Below are 20,962 nucleotides of genomic sequence, written 5' to 3' on the forward strand. Positions count from 1 at the left end.
AAAATTTAATTTCTAATTTTTTTTCCTATAACTACATAAGCCATTACACAACATTAAATAACATTAAGTAACATTAAACAACATTAAACCTATTAAACAACATTAAATAACATTAAAACTTAAATGTCTACTACATGCTTCTTTTGAGATTCCTTATCAACACGAAATCTGCAAAGTCACTCAAATATCGACACATATATCGACAAGAAATCTGCAAAGTCACTCAGATATCGACACCTGTCACTCGAAATCCGAGACGTAAAATTATTGAGATTCCTTATTGACAAGAAATCTACAAAGTCACTCAGATATCGACACGTGACACTCGAAATCTGAGACATAAAATTATTGAGATACCTTATCGACAATAAATATGCAAAGTCACTCAAATATAGACACGTATCACTCGAAATCCGAGACGTGCCCCTCGGTTAGAGATGGTAAGAAATATGACCTGACACTGTTTATTAAAATATTAATTTCTTGGAGGGGACCCTTCTTCGGTTGGAGATTACCTAAAATCCCAAGCCATAAAGCAATAATAAAAACGTCTATCTTGATTAATAAAATGAAATAAAAAGGTCTCTCTCCTCTCTAGTTATTGTTTATGCTTTTTCTTCTTCTGGGTTTTTGTTTTAATGGCATATGAGAAATGGGTTGCGGGTTCAAAACATAAAATCTTGAAATGTAGGGAATGTACAGAGTTTCAAGAAGAAGAAAAGGTCTTTTGAAGGTGAGAAAGTGCCGAGAAAATTCAAGAAGAGGAGATAGAAGAATGATAGTTAAACTTCGGAGAGATGTCATATTCAGCTTAAAAAGTAGTCAGTGCATGGCAAAATGTGTTCAGTTTTAAGAATAGTGTTCGTGTTCAATTTCAAAAATAGTATGGTACCCGTGTTCAATTTCAAAAATAATGTAGTTCTTGTATTTAGTTCAAAAACAATCAGTGTTAATAGTATTCAATTTCAAAAACAATGTGGTACCATTCAATTTCAAAAATAGTGTAGTACCATTTAGTTTAAAAAATAATGTAGTACCATTAAGTTTGAAAAATAGTATAATATCATTCAATTTCAAAAATATTACGTGTGATGGACTCGCGGGTTCCCGCAAGGCAATTTTTTTTTTTTTTTTTTTTTCACTTTTTCTATTTTATATTTTAGACTTTTGGTATGTCACATCCCGGCCCGGTCGGGACTACTTCCCGGGCCCAACTCCACTACCGTAGCACGATATTGTCCGCTTTGGGCTTACCATTCCCTCACGGTTTTGTTTTTGGGAACTCACGAGCAACTTCCCATTGGGTCACCCATCATGGGATTGCTCTAGCCCCCTTCTCGCTTAACTTCGGAGTTCCTACGGAACCCGAAGCCAGTGAGCTCCCAAAAGGCCTCGTGCTAGGTAGGGATGAGAATATACATTTAAGGATCACCCCCTGGGCGATGTGGGATGTCACAATCCACCCCCCTTAGGGGCCCGACGTCCTCGTCGGCACACCACGGCCAGGGTTAGGCTCTGATACCAAATTGTCACATCCCGGCCCGGGCCCCCACCACATCCCGAGCCCGCTCCACCACCGTAGCACGATATTGTCCGCTTTGAGCCCCGACCAAACCCTCACGGTTTTGTTTTTGGGAACTCACGAGCAACTTCCCAGTGGGTCACCCATCATGAGATTGCTCTAGCCCTCTTCTCGCTTAACTTCGGAGTTCCTACGGAACCCGAAGCCAGTGAGCTCCCAAAAGGCCTCGTGCTAGGTAGGGATGAGAATATACATTTAAGGATCACCCCCTGAGCGATGTGGGATGTCACATGGTATATCAAACTTTTGTTCTTTTTGGTAAAATTTAAGTCATTTTCATTAACTAAAATTATAAGACGATTTTTTTGTTAAAATAAAGTCCGAACACTTTTCATTAAAGTTCCCAATAATAAATGTGCCGCCCTCATAGTAGAATACGCGTAAAAAACATTCTACTTATGGAAATCTTTAAAGTACACGTTTTAATCTAAATAGCTCCAATCCGTTTATTAACTGAGCAGCAAAAGCCCCAGAGCCTATGTCACTTCAAAATTTCTTCAAAGTACTTGAATATGCTCAAGTGATGTGTGAGTGTTGAGGTTTTCCTGTGACAATTTCTCAACTAAAACCAACAGAAACTGAAATTTTTACACCACCGCTGCATCCTTCACAAAGCCATCATTCGGGAGCAATTATTACTCAAACAAAGTGATACAACACTCAATTTCTCAAGACGAAGCTGCTTTCTTGCAGAAATTCTCAAGCGATTCCATCGTAACACTTTTTGGCCTTTCAAGAGGCAAACCAAGAGCTCGGTCCCATATCAACTGAACCAAACCAAGAGAACATATTAACACAAAGAAAATTTAACAATTAGGAATAAAAGAGAGAGAGAGAGAGAGAGAGAACCTGGGAACCAATCCCTATACTCCTCGATACACCGAAAAGAACAGTAAAATATCTGCCACGGTTGAATTTCAAGTACATTATCATCTCAAAACATGTACCACTTTGGAATATTATGGACCATCACCAGGTACAACGTAAGGAATAATAACATGAAATATGATACCTTGCCTCAGTCAAACCAAAATGGTTCAACAGAACTCCACTGTGTGCATCTACATTGGGCCATGGGTTTTTAACCTATAAAGATGATAAAATCCCAGATAAAATCAGCATCAGATTGGTCCTAAGGTTAATAGGAAAAGACAGATACAATGATTGTAAAAATCCTCAATTTCTCACTAGGCTTTAAAGTGAAAGATCATAGTTCGAGCAGAATAAAAAATTTTGCACTTCCGCCAGTAAATATAAAGGATTACAGTAATATTCTCAAGAGGCAAAGATATAACATAATTTACATTCATAAAATAAAGTTATTAAATTACCTTGCCTAGTTCAGTAAGTATGGGAGGCACAACTTCATAAAGCTTCGAGACCTGTTTAAGGTAATGACTAAATTAGCTCATAAAGGATGGATGCAATTACAACCATGATTTGCAGTGTGCACAAAAAGGGCACACCCTCGTGCGATCAGGGTTACACCTACCAGCTGAAACAGCGGATCATCAGGCATGTGCTTCAATGCAAACTCCCTTTGACATGTGTATCGTGGGTCTGTTTTACGCAAGACTCCGTGTCCAAAACCAGGAACAACCTGCAATACGAGAAAAAGAGGAGAGAGGTGACAATCACAGACAAGAATATTAGCAGCTCATCAAACTATGGGCATCAAACGAAGTTTCAAATATATTTCAAATAGTGAAGATTCAAGAAAAGTGAAAGTCCATTTTGCTTAAGGAACAAAAAAAAAAAACTAATCAGGTCTGACAAGGTAACTTCCCTTGCAAGTTTAAAACTTCTACAAAGCCAAGGGTAGAATAGTCGACCACCCAGGGCCGGCCCTAGACCAGGGCAGCCAGGGCGACCACACGGGGTCCCAAAAAATCAAGGGCACAAAAAAATTTAATTTCTATTATTATAATGTTATGTCCAGTAAGCATATAAAAATATAAAACTGGATTATTTGTCATAATTTGTTATTTGCAGCAGTGTTTCGCTGATTTCTTGCAATGGAAAGGAACACGGGTTCAAATCTCAAAACTGCCTATTTTTTTTATGAATTATTTCACCTTTGGTTTAAATAAGTAGCTATATTTCTATATGTGCCTTTGACAAAAGTGGTTTTTACAAATTCATTTTCAATTAATTACCACCCTTTGGCAAATAATAATAATAATAGCCACCCAGGTTCAGATCAAACCGAGGGCCTTTTTCTTTTTAGCAATGATGTTCTGTTTCAATATAATGTTAAGGTTTAGGGTTACTTTTCTTTCTTATCCAAGAAAAAAATGAGTTATAATTTTAAATAACATATATGTGGTATTTGGTTTTTCAATAATTTTTTTGGTTCATTCATTGTTTATAACATTATATATAAAAATTAGAGATAGAAAAATAAGACAATTCTTATGAAGCCCCAAGGGACAGTAAATCAGAAAATTATCCCCATAACCATAAGTTTTATACAAAAACACCTGTCATACTTTAATTGATTTTTGCTTGTGAAATATTTGTGTACCCTTATCTAATTACAAACCAACGTGAAATGTTATAGCTTAGATGTGAAATCTATTTTTTCTTCACGTATAAGTAGGAGGTCTTAGGTTTGAGTCTTTTAAATGACAAGTTAGATACCAAATTATGGCTAACCCATCTTGTTGCTTTAGCATAATCCTTCACACCCCGCTATCATTTTATCAAAGAAAAGTTACATCGGCACGCACAAATACGAACACTAAAACAATTGAATTTTGTTTCTTACGTGAGTTATACTAGGGCACTTTTTTCTGGTATTGCCCTGGGCCTCAAAAATCTCAAGACCAGCACTGATTACTACATATTTTATTTATCTGTTGACAGTTCTAAGTTCAGTAGGCGAGTTCTGACAAAGATTGAATGGTTTAGCCAATTTTCTGGCAGAAAAATGTCCGTGAGCAAAGATGCACATTGCTAATTAGATACTAGATTCATACAAAAATAATAATAAATTCGTGAGCAAAGGATCAACCGTGCACGTTTACTACAAGAAGAGAATAAACTGAACATGGGCCATATTTAAATAGACTATTTAGGTAAAAGTCGATGGCATTACCTTCCCACTTTTTAATGTTTTCCAGACATAATCTTTCAACTGCTTTGTAGTTACATTCTCTCCAACTTCATCTACCACAGACTTTATCCAAAGCAATACTTCCTGCAATAAAACAGTGCGGTATGAGGAAAAGAGAATGCATCATTTCAACATGCAACCTTTCTATACATCAATAACTTTTTTAGATATACAAAATATAGTTCACGCTTTTATTAGAATAAACAGATGGAAAAAACCAAACAAAAGAAAAAAATATTACCTGATTAGCCAAACCATGGAGTGGGCCAGCCAAGCCGTTTAAAGCAGCTGCATATGAAAGATACGGATCTGAAAGTGCACTAGCAACCTGTATTCAGAATGTAAAATTAAAGAACATATACATCAACATCCAAATTGGAATAGATATCAAGTTATCGATCAAATCATCGCATGATTTACATTTTTCAAGACGAAATGATGTTAACAGGAGTCCTCATTACCAAAGTACAAGAAAATAACAAGGGAAAAAAGAACAAAAATTGGGTAGCTTACTAAGTGGCCGGTGTGAGCACTGACATTCCCACCTTCATGATCACTACAATGCATTATTACTTAAAATGTCATGTAACTTGAAACCAAAAGAAACATGTCATTCACTGTCCTTGAAAGAGAAGTTTATACAAACCTATGGATGGTGACATAAAGCCTCATGAGCTCATGCACTATGGGATCGTCAAAACCCAGCATGTGTGAAAAATTTGCACCATAATCCAGAGAATCATTAACGGGTCTTACTTTTCCATCCTTGAAAATTCTTCAAACCACGAGGAAGAAGAGAAATAATGCCATCGTTCATCAGTCAGTTGACAATATCGTACATAAGAAACAACTTTTTACACAAAAGTTTCACAGGTTTAGATTAAATGCTATTCTAAAACATGCACAAGGGGTGCAGTTGGATTGGAAATTCTAATCCAAACCGAACATTTCCGATTCTGAAAATTTCTGAAAGATTTGGATGGCAATTGGAATGTACCTATCCAAACCGAAATTCCGACATTTCTTAAACTTAGTACTATAAAAAAAACCATGCGTATTCTTATTTTATCATGTTTATTGTTATATTTATATATACACTCACCTATTGTAAATTAAAAATGAAGAGCATAATCATACGTACTATTTTTTCTTGTCCACAATGATTTTATGTCATACACTCACCTAACAGCCTACAAGCAAAAATTCGGAAAAAAAATATTGATTGGTAGATACATAAAAGTTTGAAAATTTTCAAAGTTTTGCAAACTGTAGGAGATCCGGATCGTAAATTCCGAGATAAAACCGATTCCGAAATTTCCGATAAATTACGATAATCCCAAATTGGAACTAATAGTTGATTCCCAAATTTTTCTGGATTAGCATTGGATTGCTGGCTTCCGATCTGATCACAATGTTAAAACTTTTGTTCTTTCTAGAAAGAACACAAGGTCAAACATTCTAACATATAACTATGAGAAAGATGTAATATGCTTTACCAACCTTCGATAAATATAGGCAGCTACTACTGGCACTTGTGCAATCAAGCTAAGTGAATCCTCAAAAGTTGGCTCCCAGTACCTAAAAATAACTTATGTTAACAGGTCTGAAAAGTAATGGAAGACTGGGGTTGAAAAGAAAAATACAAGCAAACTTACTTTGATTTATGTATCCCCTTTTCATATGCCTTCTGGAATTCACTGTCTACCTGAAAGCAGTATTAAACAATGGGAAATTTAGTTGCATATACTAGAGATACTCAGCAAATCAGGTAAATGAGTACTGCCAGCCTTTTAATGAAATACTTAATTGTTTCATTCACGTGGAGAACATTTCATTCTTTTAGAAAGAAATACTGTCACTAAACCCAAAAGAAACACTGAAGCCGATTGAATGCTCCAACAAAGAATAGTCATTCAGAAAAATTAGCCTCCTTAGCTCTAGATCAACAATCATGAAGATGAAAGACAACATGCAGTATTCACCACAGAAGTAGCATGTATCATACTTTTGCGATAAATCCTAATTGATAACTGTAATGCAAAACAGACCATACCCAAGCAAGGACTTCATCTAATTACTTGTTCGTATGTAATTCAAACTTATTGTGATAGATCAAAAATTGCATAGTAAACTCAGGACTATGAAGTTTTTATCTCAGAAAGTAATTATGAAAAATTTACAACATAAACCTCGCATTAAACATATTCAGAAAAAGTTGAATACACAAAGGAATGCTAGAAGCATATGAGATTATGAAGAGACAATCTGGGGACTCGGCACTAAGTTCTCTTACATATAAGTAGTAGTTCTCCATATCAATCTTACATAATGTACAGCAATTTCTCCTCTATTTATACAGAAACTAAAACAAAACATCCGGGAATTGATGCTGATAATATTAACACTTCACAGTTGAATGTGTGAAATCAAGTAATCAAGACTCAAGAGGGGTAATACCGTAATATTAATGAGAAATACATGCATACATTATAATAATCGATGATGTATTACAATTGCAAAATATCAAGTTATTTGCTTATGCAAATACACCCTTGGCTAAGGGAAAAGCCTAAAAGAAATGCCCCACCTTCCATTTCACAGTTACCTAGAAGCTAGGGTTCTGCTAAAGACAATTTGGCTAACCAAGAACCAAAACTAAATGCATGAATACAGAACCAAAACTAAATGCATGAATCTGATTTTGACCAACCATGATTATGGCAAAAGGGCAAACGGAGAATAACTGAAATATGAGTATAATGCAACCCTAAGTAGCCCATACACCAACCTGGAGGGCCATGACACCAGTGGTGAACTGGGTCATTGGATGTGCTGTAATAGGCAGAGCATCAATGGCCTTATACACATGAGCTGCAATGGAGAAATACAGAGATCTGATGAGTAATCTTATATTAATGATCATAAGAGTGTAAAAATTGAGTGACTGCGCACAGAAGCACTTCAATCAAACCTTATGCACATAAGAGCCTTTCTAGATACAAGTATTAAGTGAAACTGTGAAACAAACATCTTCTGTAGATAGGCTTCTCACATATATGACCACTTCAGAAGTAGCCAATTGAAGTCGTCATAAGTATTTGGTTTTTCTTATGAAGACATATAATATAATCCAAACAGAATTATGTAGTTCATCAAATTATGGGTAGCAAAATAGACAAATATAAGCTACCAAACCTGGAACTACAGCACGAGTCCTCAATTCCTTGGATAATGCATCTACTTGCTCTTTGCTAGGTACCTATGACACATACGAATGGCAAAAGCTGTGTTCAATGTTAAGATATTCCAAAAAAAAACACACCCAAAGTAAAAAAGAAAACAAAGCCAGATAATTAAATACAAATGCTCTTTGGTGCATGTTATACGCAAGCAATGTTTTATCCAAATTTGAACTGTGACATTAATGATGACATTCAGCTGAGGCTAAGTATTTCAGGAGGTATATAGGGAGTTACAGGTATCTTGTATGGAATCATGGATACACATTACAGTAAAATGAAACTTGTATTTTTTCAAGAGTGCACCTTTAAAATATCTTGTGATGGAATATGCCTAAAAAACCATACCTTTCCTGTCAAAAGCAGCCACAGAAGACCCTCAGGCAAAGGTTCTCCACCTGGCTTTGCAGCCGGTAATACTTTCTGGCATTCTGGAATTGACAAACCCCTGAAGCGAATTCCCTGCATAAAGAAATCAAGACATCCTATTAACATCATATTTTCAATTAGCTGTTAGAATTGTCACATAAATTTATCCACATTGATTTATAAAATTTCAAGATGAGTAATTCAAATGTACACCTCATCTGGATCAAGTAAGGAGGTTTCCCACAGCAACCCTGTCATTCCTCTCATTCCACCAATCACCTACGCAGTTTTAAATTGAATCCAAACACAGTTACAACCTATGATCATATGTAAGTTCAAAATTAAAAGTTTACTCTATTTAAAAAGAAAAATAATAAAGTTCAGATGAAGGCTCACTTCTTTTAATGGTACAAGCATTAAGTTCTTCGACTGATAACAAAGGGAAACATTTTACAGTTTCTATATGAAAGAAAAGGAAGAAAGAAAGATACTATACCATATCAACCGTGATATTGCCCAGTTGAACTTTTCCATAATCTGCCTTCAGTTTTTTCAGACGTTCCTGTAACCAAGAAAGAAACATGCAGCTGTGATAATATACAAAATACAATTACTAACATATCTAATATTCAAATATAAGTAAAATCTCAGAATTGCTCAAAGTATGAAAAACTGTGCATGACATAAGACCTCAACCTTCCACCAATCTAATGCCTATGGAAAAATGAATAGAAGGAAGAGCTTTAGCTAGCTCTTAAGCACACACTACTTGAAGCAGATGGAAAGAACTGATTCTCACCCACACATTACACCAGTCATCTAAATAAACAAAGACTGCAGCAACTCAACACTCGACATCAAGAATACAATCGAGTGATATTAGCGTACAAGTAAACCAAAAACAAGAAAACACAGCTATTGGGAAAGTGAATGCTTTCAGTCAGGACTAGGACTAGACTAGTGTAACAAACCTGTTGTTCTGGAATCAATTCCGCCAACTGAGAACGAAGGTCCTGCACGGCATTGACAACACAGACACAATGAATGTCATGACAAAACTGAGATTTATTACTTGCAACATTTGTGATTCACTACTTTGCACATTCTCGGAAATTAATTGACATAAAATGAAAACGATAATATCAGAATTACAATTTAGAGGCTCCAACGTGCATGTGGTAAATAAAATTAAATGGATTCTACAAATACTAATTGATTTGTATGCAGAATATCGACTCGTTTCGTAATAGGAAGAAGAACTCACGAGATCTGTGGTGGTCTGCGTTTGAATCCATCTGACGGAATCCCTGAGACTCGACCGTTGCCCCTGCAACCATCACAATCACAATCACAAACACATTTGGTTCCAAAAAAGGAAAAATACAAATTTCGGTCTGAAACAGGTAAAACGAAAAGGAACTCACGAGACGAGAACGGAGCTTGGAAAGCGCGGTGACGCTCCTGAAGAAGACCATCGATGACTGCAGAGATTGATCACCTCTCTTTCTCTCGCCGTACCCTGCTCCGAACCAACTCAATTACGTTTTAAATGTGAAAGACCGAAAAATACAAACAATCAAGGATATTTAAGGCCCAAACCCAAAGAGAGAATGAAGAACTGAAGAGAGAATTACAATTTAATATTGGAGTTCCGATAAAAAATTAAAAATGGCAGAAAAAGGAAGGTACATACGGACGGAGGAGTCAAAACTCTCAAAAGTCAGAGAAATAGGCCGTGAACAACTAGTAGTGTAGTGCCAAACGTAATTTGAGACCAACCACCAAATCAGACGGAGTACAAAAGGCCAAGCCGCGGTCACTCGTTTACCTTTTAAACACCTCTCACTTTATTTTGTTTTTATTTTCGCATATGTATATTTTAGTTATTTTAACATTGAACTTGCAAGTGGTCATTTACCACAATTGTGAAAAGGAATTGAGCTTTTGGATGGCGGTGTGAATTCGAATCTCGTTAGACTCTACTCTAGTAGCAATAAACAAACATACATTTGCACCTTATGCCAATTCAGTTCCCTTCAATTCACTTTTTAACGTACTTTAATAGCTTTTTTCTCTATTTATAAATTGCATGTTTTATGTTCGATTGGTATAAATGACAAACGTTACATTAAATTTTTTTTTTTTTTAAAGGAGGACAACTAGTGACAAGTCATGATCATCCATCCATTCCGAGGGCCAAAAAGTGTCACGCCTCGAACCCGACATACGTTTAAAATCGATACGTGACGTCACCCAACATTCGTATATCTAACAGATCCCGCCTCCAGGATATGTACAAGGCATAACTCAAGAATCGAATCGCATAGCAATTTTTCGTATACTTTATGGCTGCATCTAACCTCCTTGTTAGACTGCCTACGTATCCTAAACAGGAATCAAGCCATTCATAGTTCATCCTTCCCCACACTCGAGCATTTGTCACATAAACCACTAGGTCTCGACATAATGCCACAAATCAGGCATGCAGCAACTCATGGAACATTCAATAAAATACATTAATAATCTCTAGCCACATAGGTCAACGAGTCTAATCATAATGACAACCATCATAACCAACATCACTTCACGATCATACCAATCCATAACACATACAATATACCGAAATGCGGGGCTAGACACAGTTCGACCGAGGCCTACATCTCTGAAACTGAAATCAAATCCAAGGAACCAACAAGTCAAATGATGCGATTTCAGACCACTCAACGAAATCCATCAACATCGGGTTTCGGACCTCTTAACGGAACCATAATACCAAACAGGATTCCGGACCACTCAACTGAATCCAAACCAGGATACAATTCTGGACCACTTAACGGAATCGCAGAGTAGAAGGGATTCCAGATCTCTCAATGGAATCCGAATGGATACGATTTTGGACCACTCAACGGAATTGCAGAGTACAATGCATATCGAATTACTTAACGAAATCCAAGCTGGATACGATTCCGAACCACTCAACGGAATCCCCGATCACGAGGGATTCCAGACTTCTCAGCAGAATCCAGACGGAGTAAGGAACCCGACCACTCAACGGAACCCCAGCGGATATTCAGTTCCGAATCACTCAACAGAACCAAGCGAAGGACCAAGGAATATAGCAACACTTGAAGAAGAAGACTTGAAACAAGTACTCAAAAACAAAAGCTCAACGAAACAAGAAATGGAACAAACGCAAGGTACACAATTAGAACAGCTCAACGAAACGAGAAATTATATAATGATATGATATGTGAAATAAGTCTTGAAGCAACAAACCCCATGACAATGGGTTAACGGTCCACTGCTAGCCTTCACATTTCATCACATCATATCAATTATGCAAATCAACCACATTTCAAATATGCACATCAAATCACATTTCATCAAACAATTCAACAAGCATTTCAAATCACATTTCATCACATCATACTCATCATACAAATCAAACCATATTCCACAAACGTTTTCAATGCACAAATCAAAACATACTTGATAACAAGTATAATAGAATATGATGCCACTAGTACGCAAATCGAATCACACGTCATCACAATGAGTCCATCAAACTCCATGAAATCTCATCTGCACTCTAAGATAACCGACAGGCTAGAAGAACTCGGGCTAGTTGATTAAAAAGCCAACAGGCAATCAAGGTCAAGAGTAGGGTCCACAACCCTAGAAATCTAAACTGAAGATCCGCCTATCAAAAGTCTAATCCGTAACTTTCTAAAGTCCACATTATGCTTCTAGATCAACATGCTAAAATCTCATCACAATCCAATGGTCAGATCTCCGCCAATCACGAATTCAAGTGGCAGTTAACGTTTGATTTTACAAACTTAGAAATCCAATTCGGGAAGATCCATACGTCGGATTCCAGATCTGTAAGTTCCGATGGTCTTCAAATATTATGTACTATATTGTATTAAAGTTTACTAACGATTCAACGATTAGATCGTCGATTCATATTTTGGTCAAGTGATGTATTGTAATGAAACTAAGTTCAAACAATCAAACCACGTCATACGGATATCAATTATGAAATCGGAGCATCTAATTGAACTTAGAAATACATCGTTGGCCCACCACGGTCGGGTGCCCCGACTTGTCGAAAAATTCAACTATTTTCAAAAATCACCAAATTTTACAGAAATGTATATCTCAATGAGTAGAGCAAGTTTCATACCTGTGTCCAATGCCAATTTGGCCGGGAAAGGCCCCAATTTCACTCAAACCCGCCGGAAACCCTAGAATGGGTGAGCTTCAATTCGTCATCTCCAATGTTCCGCCTCCAAGGTTGTTTGGGCTTTATTCTTGGGTTCAAGGAGGGTCTAATGGTGGTAGAGATCGAGGGGATTGCATTCAAAAATGACGGATCACCGTCAATGATGTCGTCGGCACCGTGCTTCTTCTTTCATGAAATTGAACCCAAAAGCCCTCAAATTTGAGCTAAGATGGTAGATATGGGGTTGTGGAATAGGTTGTAGGTGGTGGAAGGGTGAATTTAGACTGAAAAGTGGTGGAAATTGGTCGGAATCAAACTGGGTACACGAGTCGACGGGTGAGCCCATTCCCCTTTTCCTTTCCTCTCTCCTTTCCCCTCCTTTCCCTCCTTCTAATTGGTCCTCCTCCCCCATCCTTTCTCTCCTTTCTCTTCTTTTCTTTTCATCTCAACCATCCACATGTCATAATCTGATCATTCCAGAAAATCTGGAGTCTTCTAATGAGGGCCAAATTTACTAAAATATCCCTAACTTTAAACGTTAATAACTCTTTCGTTATAACTCCATTTCATGAATGTTTGTGCCTACGCGTTCGTGAGATCGAGCTCTATTCGAAAATATAAATTGTGACCTCGAATGGTCTACGAATTTTGAATAATTAATTTCCAAACTTCAAGCCTCGTAACTACTTTAATAAAAATCTAAATTCAAACAAATTAAAAAAAAAATTCTCGATCAATAAAACAAGATCTCAATAATTCAAATACGTATATCATAATAGTGAAATCCAAGAACGGGATTTCACAAAAAGACTCACAAAAGCATTTCAGCCTGCCCTGGCTATAGTCAAGCAGACTCACCAACTTGGAACCTCAAACCTCCCGATTTTTTGTATTTTAGGAGCTAGAATATGCACCCTTACCACTGAGACACTGTTGTGGTTGACAAATGTTACATTAAATTAAATTAATATTCATTACGTGACTTAGCGAAAATATGATCAACCTAATATTGATATATCGTTGTATTAAAAAAAATCCAATATTTAAGAGAACTAATAGAAAAGAGGTGGAGCATTTTACTTGTAGACACGTTGGAGGGCCGCCAGCGCATATTAGTTTTCATTTTCGAATGCTTAGCTAGCTTCGACATCACCACTCCACCAGTTGGGTATCTGATGCCTTCTGCTGTCGATTTGAGACCGTTCAAGACCATCAGCCACCATTTGCTCTTTTTTTATTGTTTTATTAATTAAAATATTTTTTTTCTAAACAAACGATATTATCTATATTAAGAATGTAGAGAAGTGAGCTAAGTTTCACAATTGATTAGCAACAACGTGATTCAAATTCACTTTTAGCAAGAATTGAATCTGATACCTCTCACTTACAAGTGAAGATGAATATCATTAGACCGTGAATTTATACTGCAGCGCATAGAGAAAAATGCAACTGCACATAAACTCTTAACTACATTGAAAGTCATGATATCAAAGTAATGATGAAACTTCTTCACATGATATCATTTTGAACCATACCAAAGCATGTGAATTCTATGTGATTTTGTTAAGAGTAAATGTTCATTTTCTATGTTGTATATATCCATGTACCAACTTCAAATCTACTAATTTTGAGAGAAAGGGAAATAATTACAACATTTTTCTATGCATGACCATAATAAATATGACTCATAAATAGATTTGACCTTAAACAAAAGAAAATGCTTAGGAAAATCAAATTTAACAGAGGTCCATGTTAACTACATTGCAATGTTTGGGAATTGAAGGGAAAATCAAGAAGAAAGATGATCACAGAAGGATGAACACATAGAGTTTTAGAGAGAGAGTAAAGAGAAAGAAATATGCCTTTGTATTGACTGAAAGAATGAAGATTACACACTTTGTTTTTATACTAGTAAGTCTAACAACTCTAACCAAATACTAACAAACTTGCTAACTATATTTCTAACTGTACTGCAGACTTATACCCTTAATACTCCCCCTCAATCTCAACTGGGGAAACCCAGTTTGAGATTGGAAGAACATCTGCAATCACTGCTATGAAAACAGAAAACAGAACACAGAGTTGAACCATCTGCAATCTTGCAATCCCACTTCATCCACCTCAGATTCATTCCATGTCAAGAACAATATGACAGAAAACCTTGCAAGCTACCCTTTAATTGCCTTCTTTCAATCTGGTTGTGGGTAGTTAACCTTTCAATATTGTACTACTCTGCAATCTTCTCCTGGAAATCCTTTTCATCATTTTTCCCTTTTGAATAGTTCTACAAAGCAGTACTGCCCCCAACTTCTAGCTGAACCTTGTCATTGCAATCAATCTCACTTTCCATCACACTTTTCTTTCTATCTAAAACTACATTGAGGTCAGCGCTGCCAGAATTTGAACTGCTGTCCATGTTCAGTTTTGGCTTTGCTAAAAGATTTTCCTCAATAGATCCTCCCCTGCTTTTATTTCCAGATATAACGCTCTTTTCAGTTTCACCCTTATCGTGATCACCAGAGTCGTCGCCATTATGTATATGTGTTCGGAGAGACAACTGGTATTTTCCAAACTAGTAATAGGGTTCTGAGCAACAATTTTCTCCATAGATACTTCAATGTACTCATCCCCAGTTATAGCATACTTTTCAGTCTCATGATCACCATCATCAATAACATTTCCTTCTACGGGTCTTTTGCTGCTATAATCCGCATCATCCAGACCAACAGAGTGTGTTGTTTGATTTATTCCAGTACTGCTAAAGGAATTTGCATCAGATGTGACATTTGTATCACTTTCTGGAAAGTTCACCTGTAACGACTCGTAATTATCATAAGTCTCATGTCCTTCAGGAGAGCCAACCAAGCTTTTAGCTACCTGAGGCATCATAATGTCAGCAGGGGATGATTTTTCATCTGAACCCTGGTTTTCAGTAGTCTTGATCTCAATCTGAGACACATTGGCTTCTTCAGAAGGCACTTCCTTAACCATTGGCTTGCTGCTACCTCCATCCAAATTACAACCTTTGTAGATACAATCTTTCCATCCAAAAAATCCAATATTCCTCTGCCTCTCACATGAGTTTCAATCAAAGAACAGCCTTGTATAAACAGGTCGTAGCACACCCTCATGTCGGTATAACAACTTCTTACGGGTTTACCCTTCGTGGGATTTACCGTCAACAATCTCATTCAACTTGGCTTCGGCCTTTAATATTTACAAAAAACAGAAAATTAACAAACTATAGTGTGGCATCAGCCTTAACTATAGCACCACGGGATCACCCTTTGTGGATTTTACCAAAAACAATCTTTTTTGAACAATGGCATCGGCCTTCACAATTTCAACAACAAAAAATCAACATCTATGTAGGATTACCCTTCGTGGGATTGACCTACTCATAAAACAGGATTACCCTTCATGGGATTTACCGTCAACAACTTGTTCAAACTTCATCCATCTCTTCAAGAAACACACAACTGGACTTCTAGTAGATACATACTACAACTAAGCTGGTTAGACTCTGAAATTATAGGCTGATATAAGCTTCTGAACAATTTAAACCCAATGACGAGACAGCAGAAATTCAAGGACTTACATCTTGAAACTAAGTCCCATTTGGAACAAATTATGATACCAACAGCTGCATTATCAAGGACCATGAGCAACTTCAGCAGAGAGAAATATTAACCATGTTTGAGTTTTGCACCACCAGGCAGTAATTCAAGTTTAGTGAAGGAGTTGAAATAACTAAGTATTCAGATTTATCAAGGAGTGCCTTGCAGAGAATGAGAGACATGGAGTCTTCACTATCTAAAACCAGCCGTACATACCCAGATTGCTCTCCCATGTCCACAAAGCTCCGTGCTATGACTCAAAATGCTGAAGAGCAAGTTCTGTTGCAGAAGAAGCAAGTCTCTTCTCTGTTCAACCTTGCTGCACGCACAACCCCAAAAGGCCTACACTGTCTTTCTATGCAGCTGACTGCAGAATATTTTACTCTGGATTCCAAGGAGAGGCAGTTTCGTAACCAGAAAAAAAAAATTACATGATCCAAAGCTCTATCATTATCCTGTTTTCTCCGACAATGTTCAGGCTGTACAGTGGTTGTGAACTCCACTGTTTCCACTGCCTTGAAACCAGAGAAGATTGTTTTCCATGTGGTTACTGATGCACTCAATTTTCTAGAAACCATCAACAAAATACTTGTTCTGACAATACTGAACCCCAATATTAGAAAGAAAAAAACAACATGAAACTCAGAAAAGATCATCGAAAGTGAGATGGATTCATGCCTTAATTTGGATGAAAGCAAATGATTGTCACATCCCAGAAGTAATTGCAGTAAGAAATCGTTCCAATTCTCCAAAGAATTCAGAGAAAATGATTGGAAACATAACCTTCACAAAAATCTTGAGCTGTCATTTCGTCGAACATGTGGACTGCACAAATTTTGAACTTTCCTCCACACCAGCAAAGGGGTGATCTGCGAACTCCACCAAGGAAATAAACCCAAAACACCCGCTTCTCTCTCTCACTAGGGTTTTAGACTTTGGAGGTTTTGCCACTCGAAACCCTCCAGTTGCAGGCTCTTCGTTCTGATTTGATCCGAATACTCGAGAGGAAGCTTTCAATAGAAGCCTAATGGATATTCGTATTCTCGCTAAGGAGGGACCATAAGCTTTAAAGACATTTTAAAATTTTATTTATCACTACTGTGGTTAAATGTCTTTAACTTATATTTTGTTTTAAGTCTTGATGTCCATGTGGATAGGTATGCTCATCACTAAGGTAGATGACGATGGATGAAGTGAAGGAAATCCAGTACCTTAACTCTTCAATGAAGCCATCCACATCTGAGAAAGTATCCAACAAATCTTTGTCGCTCTGCAGGTCACCTGACGGCAACTATGATGATCTCCGCATGTAGTCTTGCATTTCCTCCATTACTACTCTACCCTGTCATCTCTGCCATCATTTTCCAATCCCAAAATTTTCTTGTTTGGAGTTGGTAATGAACAAGTAGAACAAGTACTCTGTTGGAATATATTTTTATTTCCTAAAGCCGCACCTATTGGGAGAAATCCCAATGATGCCTAATTAATGTGGTCTCCTAGTCACTTACAGATTGCTTGGAAATCCAATTGGGATTTGGAGTATTAACTTGGCATATCTTGTACCCACTATAGTTTAGTGAATTTGAGTAACGGGCAAAAGGGTTCCTATTCTATTTGGACTTAATTTAGGGAAGTATAGATGCACAAGGATTCCTAACGGGCATATGATGGGTGTATTCTATTAGGATTATATACTCTATATAAGTAAGGGTTCTTGTTGGTGCTATACGCATTACACATAGTCACTGTTTGAAATTTCTTTGATACGGTTGATATGTGGAAATATCAAAAAATTGAGAGAAAGATACGAAAATGGGGGGTGAAGACTAAACTTCACCTCATATTGGAAAAATTGACAGTTTCGTTGATATTTCTAACATATCGATTAAATATCGGAGAAACTCTTATATGTCACCAGTGTTTGACATTCTCTAATGTTTCATTTTAAATTTCCATCATTTCTCTCGAAAACAACCGACATTGATGTCGATATTTTCACAAATTTGCATATCATATTTACAACGATACTGATATTTTAAACACGGCACATAACACTCTTCATTAGGTGTAGTAACCTAATGTGTAGAAACCAATAGAAGAATTTTTGCTTGCTCGCGTGGAAGGATTCAACAAGAAGATGTTTTTGAAACTCAACGTTCGAGGTTAGTACTCTAGTGGGTTTAACCATATGAACACCTTAAGATTAACATGCTCCTCCTTATTGTTTTTTTCTTACCAGCAATACTTATTGATTCCGGCGGCGGTGCAGGTTTTCCAGTGAGAATTTGCCCCAGTTCTGGAAAGTTGGCAGCTTCTGTCTTAAAGATTTCTGGTGCAAGTACGTGGATTATGCGGAGTTTGGCTTCGATGTCATACTCTGAGAAATTTTATGTGAATCTTTGTACGGCATGCGCAGCTGCAGCTCATTAGAACTAGGAGTTGATGAGTATTGTGGCTTCATCAATCTTAACAATTTGGGGATAAAACTCACTGAACAATATGCCAAACCTAATTTATACAAAATATTACCGATCATGACAATTTTCTTTCTCCTTTTCTTTTGCATAGCTTGTAATAAGATCTAAAATTAGATTCAAGTACTGGTATGTACGATTTCATACACAGAGGCATCCAATTTCACACAAATTAATATTTCAAACTAAAACTCATGAGCCTGACAGAAAGAATGTAACAAAATTCTAATGCCAATATATACCCAATGTTACTTATTGCAAGACATTAAATCAAGAACAAATGAATAATAATCTCTCAAACTCGAGCGAGAATACACACATATATTAATGATGTATATGTCACATACGAATACGTGCTTAATTTAATTAGGAGAATCGAGTGGTTGAGTATTCTTGGCTACTACTTTTGCTGTTAGGGGACTGCATCATCATTGTGTTCTTGTCCGTTGAGTTTGTTGAAGGAGAGAGCTCGCCGCCAGCGGGTAAGTCAGAAAGAGCAGCGAGCATCCGGCGAATACTGACAGAGCGAGCTGGTTTGAAGCTGTGGGACCTCTTGGTGGTTTTGGAGAAGATGTTGGATGAGTTGGAAAGGATGAGATATACCAAGGCCTGAACCAGGAAGAACACGCCAACCTTCACCAGCACATGCTGCACATCTGCGAAGCTGCTTTCCATCATCATCAGCACCATATTTCTCTAAATTAAACTAAACTTTAATTGGGTGGAAGTGGACGACTGGAATGAATGAATGAATGAATTGGATTCAAAAATATAGTATCCAAACAAGTATTCATATATGTATATATAGATGGGATTATGGAGGGCGGGAGGGAAGGAGGGATGGAGGGGGCAACGGAACACGGATAACATGGCATGGGATCATTGGAATGGGATTGGAAGGCAAGCAAGCCAACCTCTTTGACTTGCCGTCACAATCTAGAACTTGTGCTTACCTTACGTGTTCATTATGTTGACCTTGAAAAGTAAACTAGCTAGGAGGTTAGCTTAGCTTCATATGTCCAGGGTCAATTAATTACCTGCTTTCCTTAATTTCCCGGAACCTAGCTGCTAAGCCATCACTGCATGAAGAAGCAGGCACTCATCAGTCATCATCATCCACGTCACCCAACTAATCCTAATCCTAATTCAGGTGTGTCGTGTGAATAAAAAAAAATATAAGTGTCTGAATGAATCGTTTGCATGCACATCCATTATGTCTGACTTTGGTAATGCAAGAAAGCAAGAAGCACGTGCATAATATAATTTACGCCTCTCTATGACACGACAAGAGACGTAGTAGGCTAGTAGCTAATCCATGCCTTCACTCACTTGTTTAATTTTCTTTTCTCGTAAAAGAGAAATGCTAAGGAAACTTTCATAATTTATTTAATTTGATAGCCAAAAACAAAAACGTGTGCAAGACCAAAAGAAGCTGATGAAACTTCGTTCTCTCGAGTAATTACTTTTGTGGTTCACCCCGTAAAATTAGTCAGAACTCACAAGCTACACAAACACACACACACCACAACTTGGTATTTAGCAAAAGCAATTTCTCTCTTTCACGCCTTGACATTCATAATTGACGATTCAATTTAACGGTTTTGCTTCCTTCATCATACATGCATAATGTGTTCCCATGAACTGGCACAAAATCAGTTATTTTGTATTGTTAAAACGAAGGTGCATTCCTGGGTGCCTAAACAGCTCCAGATCCACCGCAGGCACCTAACAAACTCCAGTCCACTGCAGATTTACACGTCAGTTTTATCAAGACACTCAACATTCCTCAATGACTTCTGCTATAAATTCCCTGCAATCACATATTCAAAGTGAGTCATTAGTTAATTCTACAATCTACAGGCCTTGCTCATTTAGCTTTTCAAAATTGATACAACGTAAAAGTTATCCCGGTGACAGAGAACGTAAACCCCACTCCGCATGGTCCATCCCATCTTAAGAATAGTCCATGCGAGGAATTCCACAGGCAGACAATTTCATTGTCTTGTTTTAGACTAGAGTAAATAAGATTTCGTCTCAACTTAAGGCTGCACTGGATGGACTTATGGATGATGACACAACGCAACGCCTTGCCCTTCCTATGGCAATTTTTAGATGCTCTGGAGTACTGAATAGTCCGGATGCTTTACCGTTAAATCTGGACTTATATATTTTTAAACAAAGAGTTAAACTTAAAACATCCGAACCTCTTAAGCTTATGCACTTTGAATGAGCTGTTTCTTCAACCGACTTGGCACCTGCCACAGATCTCAAACCACATAATACAAGGATAAATGGCGCCGCAAAGTAATTGAAGTATAAATCCATACCTCGAAAATCATTG

The 20,962-nt window shown here is 37.2% G+C and overlaps 1 protein-coding gene across 2 annotated transcripts; it reads right to left on the reverse strand.

Moving 5' to 3' along the window:
• Positions 1 to 1,963: 1,963 nt before the first annotated feature.
• Positions 1,964 to 10,047, reverse strand: LOC137734044 (citrate synthase, mitochondrial-like). 2 transcript variants are annotated; one of them, XM_068473299.1, is made up of 20 exons: positions 9,999 to 10,047; positions 9,730 to 9,824; positions 9,570 to 9,632; positions 9,277 to 9,318; positions 8,802 to 8,867; positions 8,519 to 8,584; positions 8,285 to 8,398; positions 7,893 to 7,956; positions 7,486 to 7,568; positions 6,353 to 6,402; positions 6,198 to 6,275; positions 5,344 to 5,472; positions 5,211 to 5,253; positions 4,939 to 5,025; positions 4,680 to 4,781; positions 3,075 to 3,182; positions 2,914 to 2,964; positions 2,595 to 2,668; positions 2,432 to 2,483; positions 1,964 to 2,349 (listed from the first exon to the last, which is right to left on the reverse strand). In XM_068473299.1, exons 2-20 carry the CDS (start codon positions 9,778 to 9,780, stop codon positions 2,251 to 2,253), a joined length of 1,422 nt encoding a protein of 473 aa, XP_068329400.1. In that variant the 5' UTR covers positions 9,781 to 9,824; positions 9,999 to 10,047; the 3' UTR covers positions 1,964 to 2,250. The 2 variants fall into 2 exon arrangements, with proteins under 2 accessions (XP_068329400.1, XP_068329399.1); XM_068473298.1 differs by having other exon boundaries at positions 9,940 to 10,005.
• Positions 10,048 to 20,962: the final 10,915 nt, after the last annotated feature.

The sequence above is a fragment of the Pyrus communis genome, chromosome 5, assembly GCF_963583255.1.
Source record: "Pyrus communis chromosome 5, drPyrComm1.1, whole genome shotgun sequence".
NCBI classification, from domain to species: domain Eukaryota; kingdom Viridiplantae; phylum Streptophyta; class Magnoliopsida; order Rosales; family Rosaceae; genus Pyrus; species Pyrus communis.

What these genes read in the sequence shown, in the direction of transcription:
- LOC137734044 (XM_068473299.1), bottom strand. Translation starts at nt 9,780, where the DNA reads ATGGTCTTCTTCAGGAGCGTCACCGCGCTTTCCAAGCTCCGTTCTCGT. An exon ending in GCAATATCACGGTTGATATG is followed by an intron (nt 8,585 to 8,801) that starts GTATAGTATCTT and finishes AAAACTGCGTAG; the next exon opens with GTGATTGGTGGAATGAGAGG. An exon ending in GCTGCCTATATTTATCGAAG is followed by an intron (nt 5,473 to 6,197) that starts GTTGGTAAAGCA and finishes CGTGGTTTGAAG; the next exon opens with AATTTTCAAGGATGGAAAAG.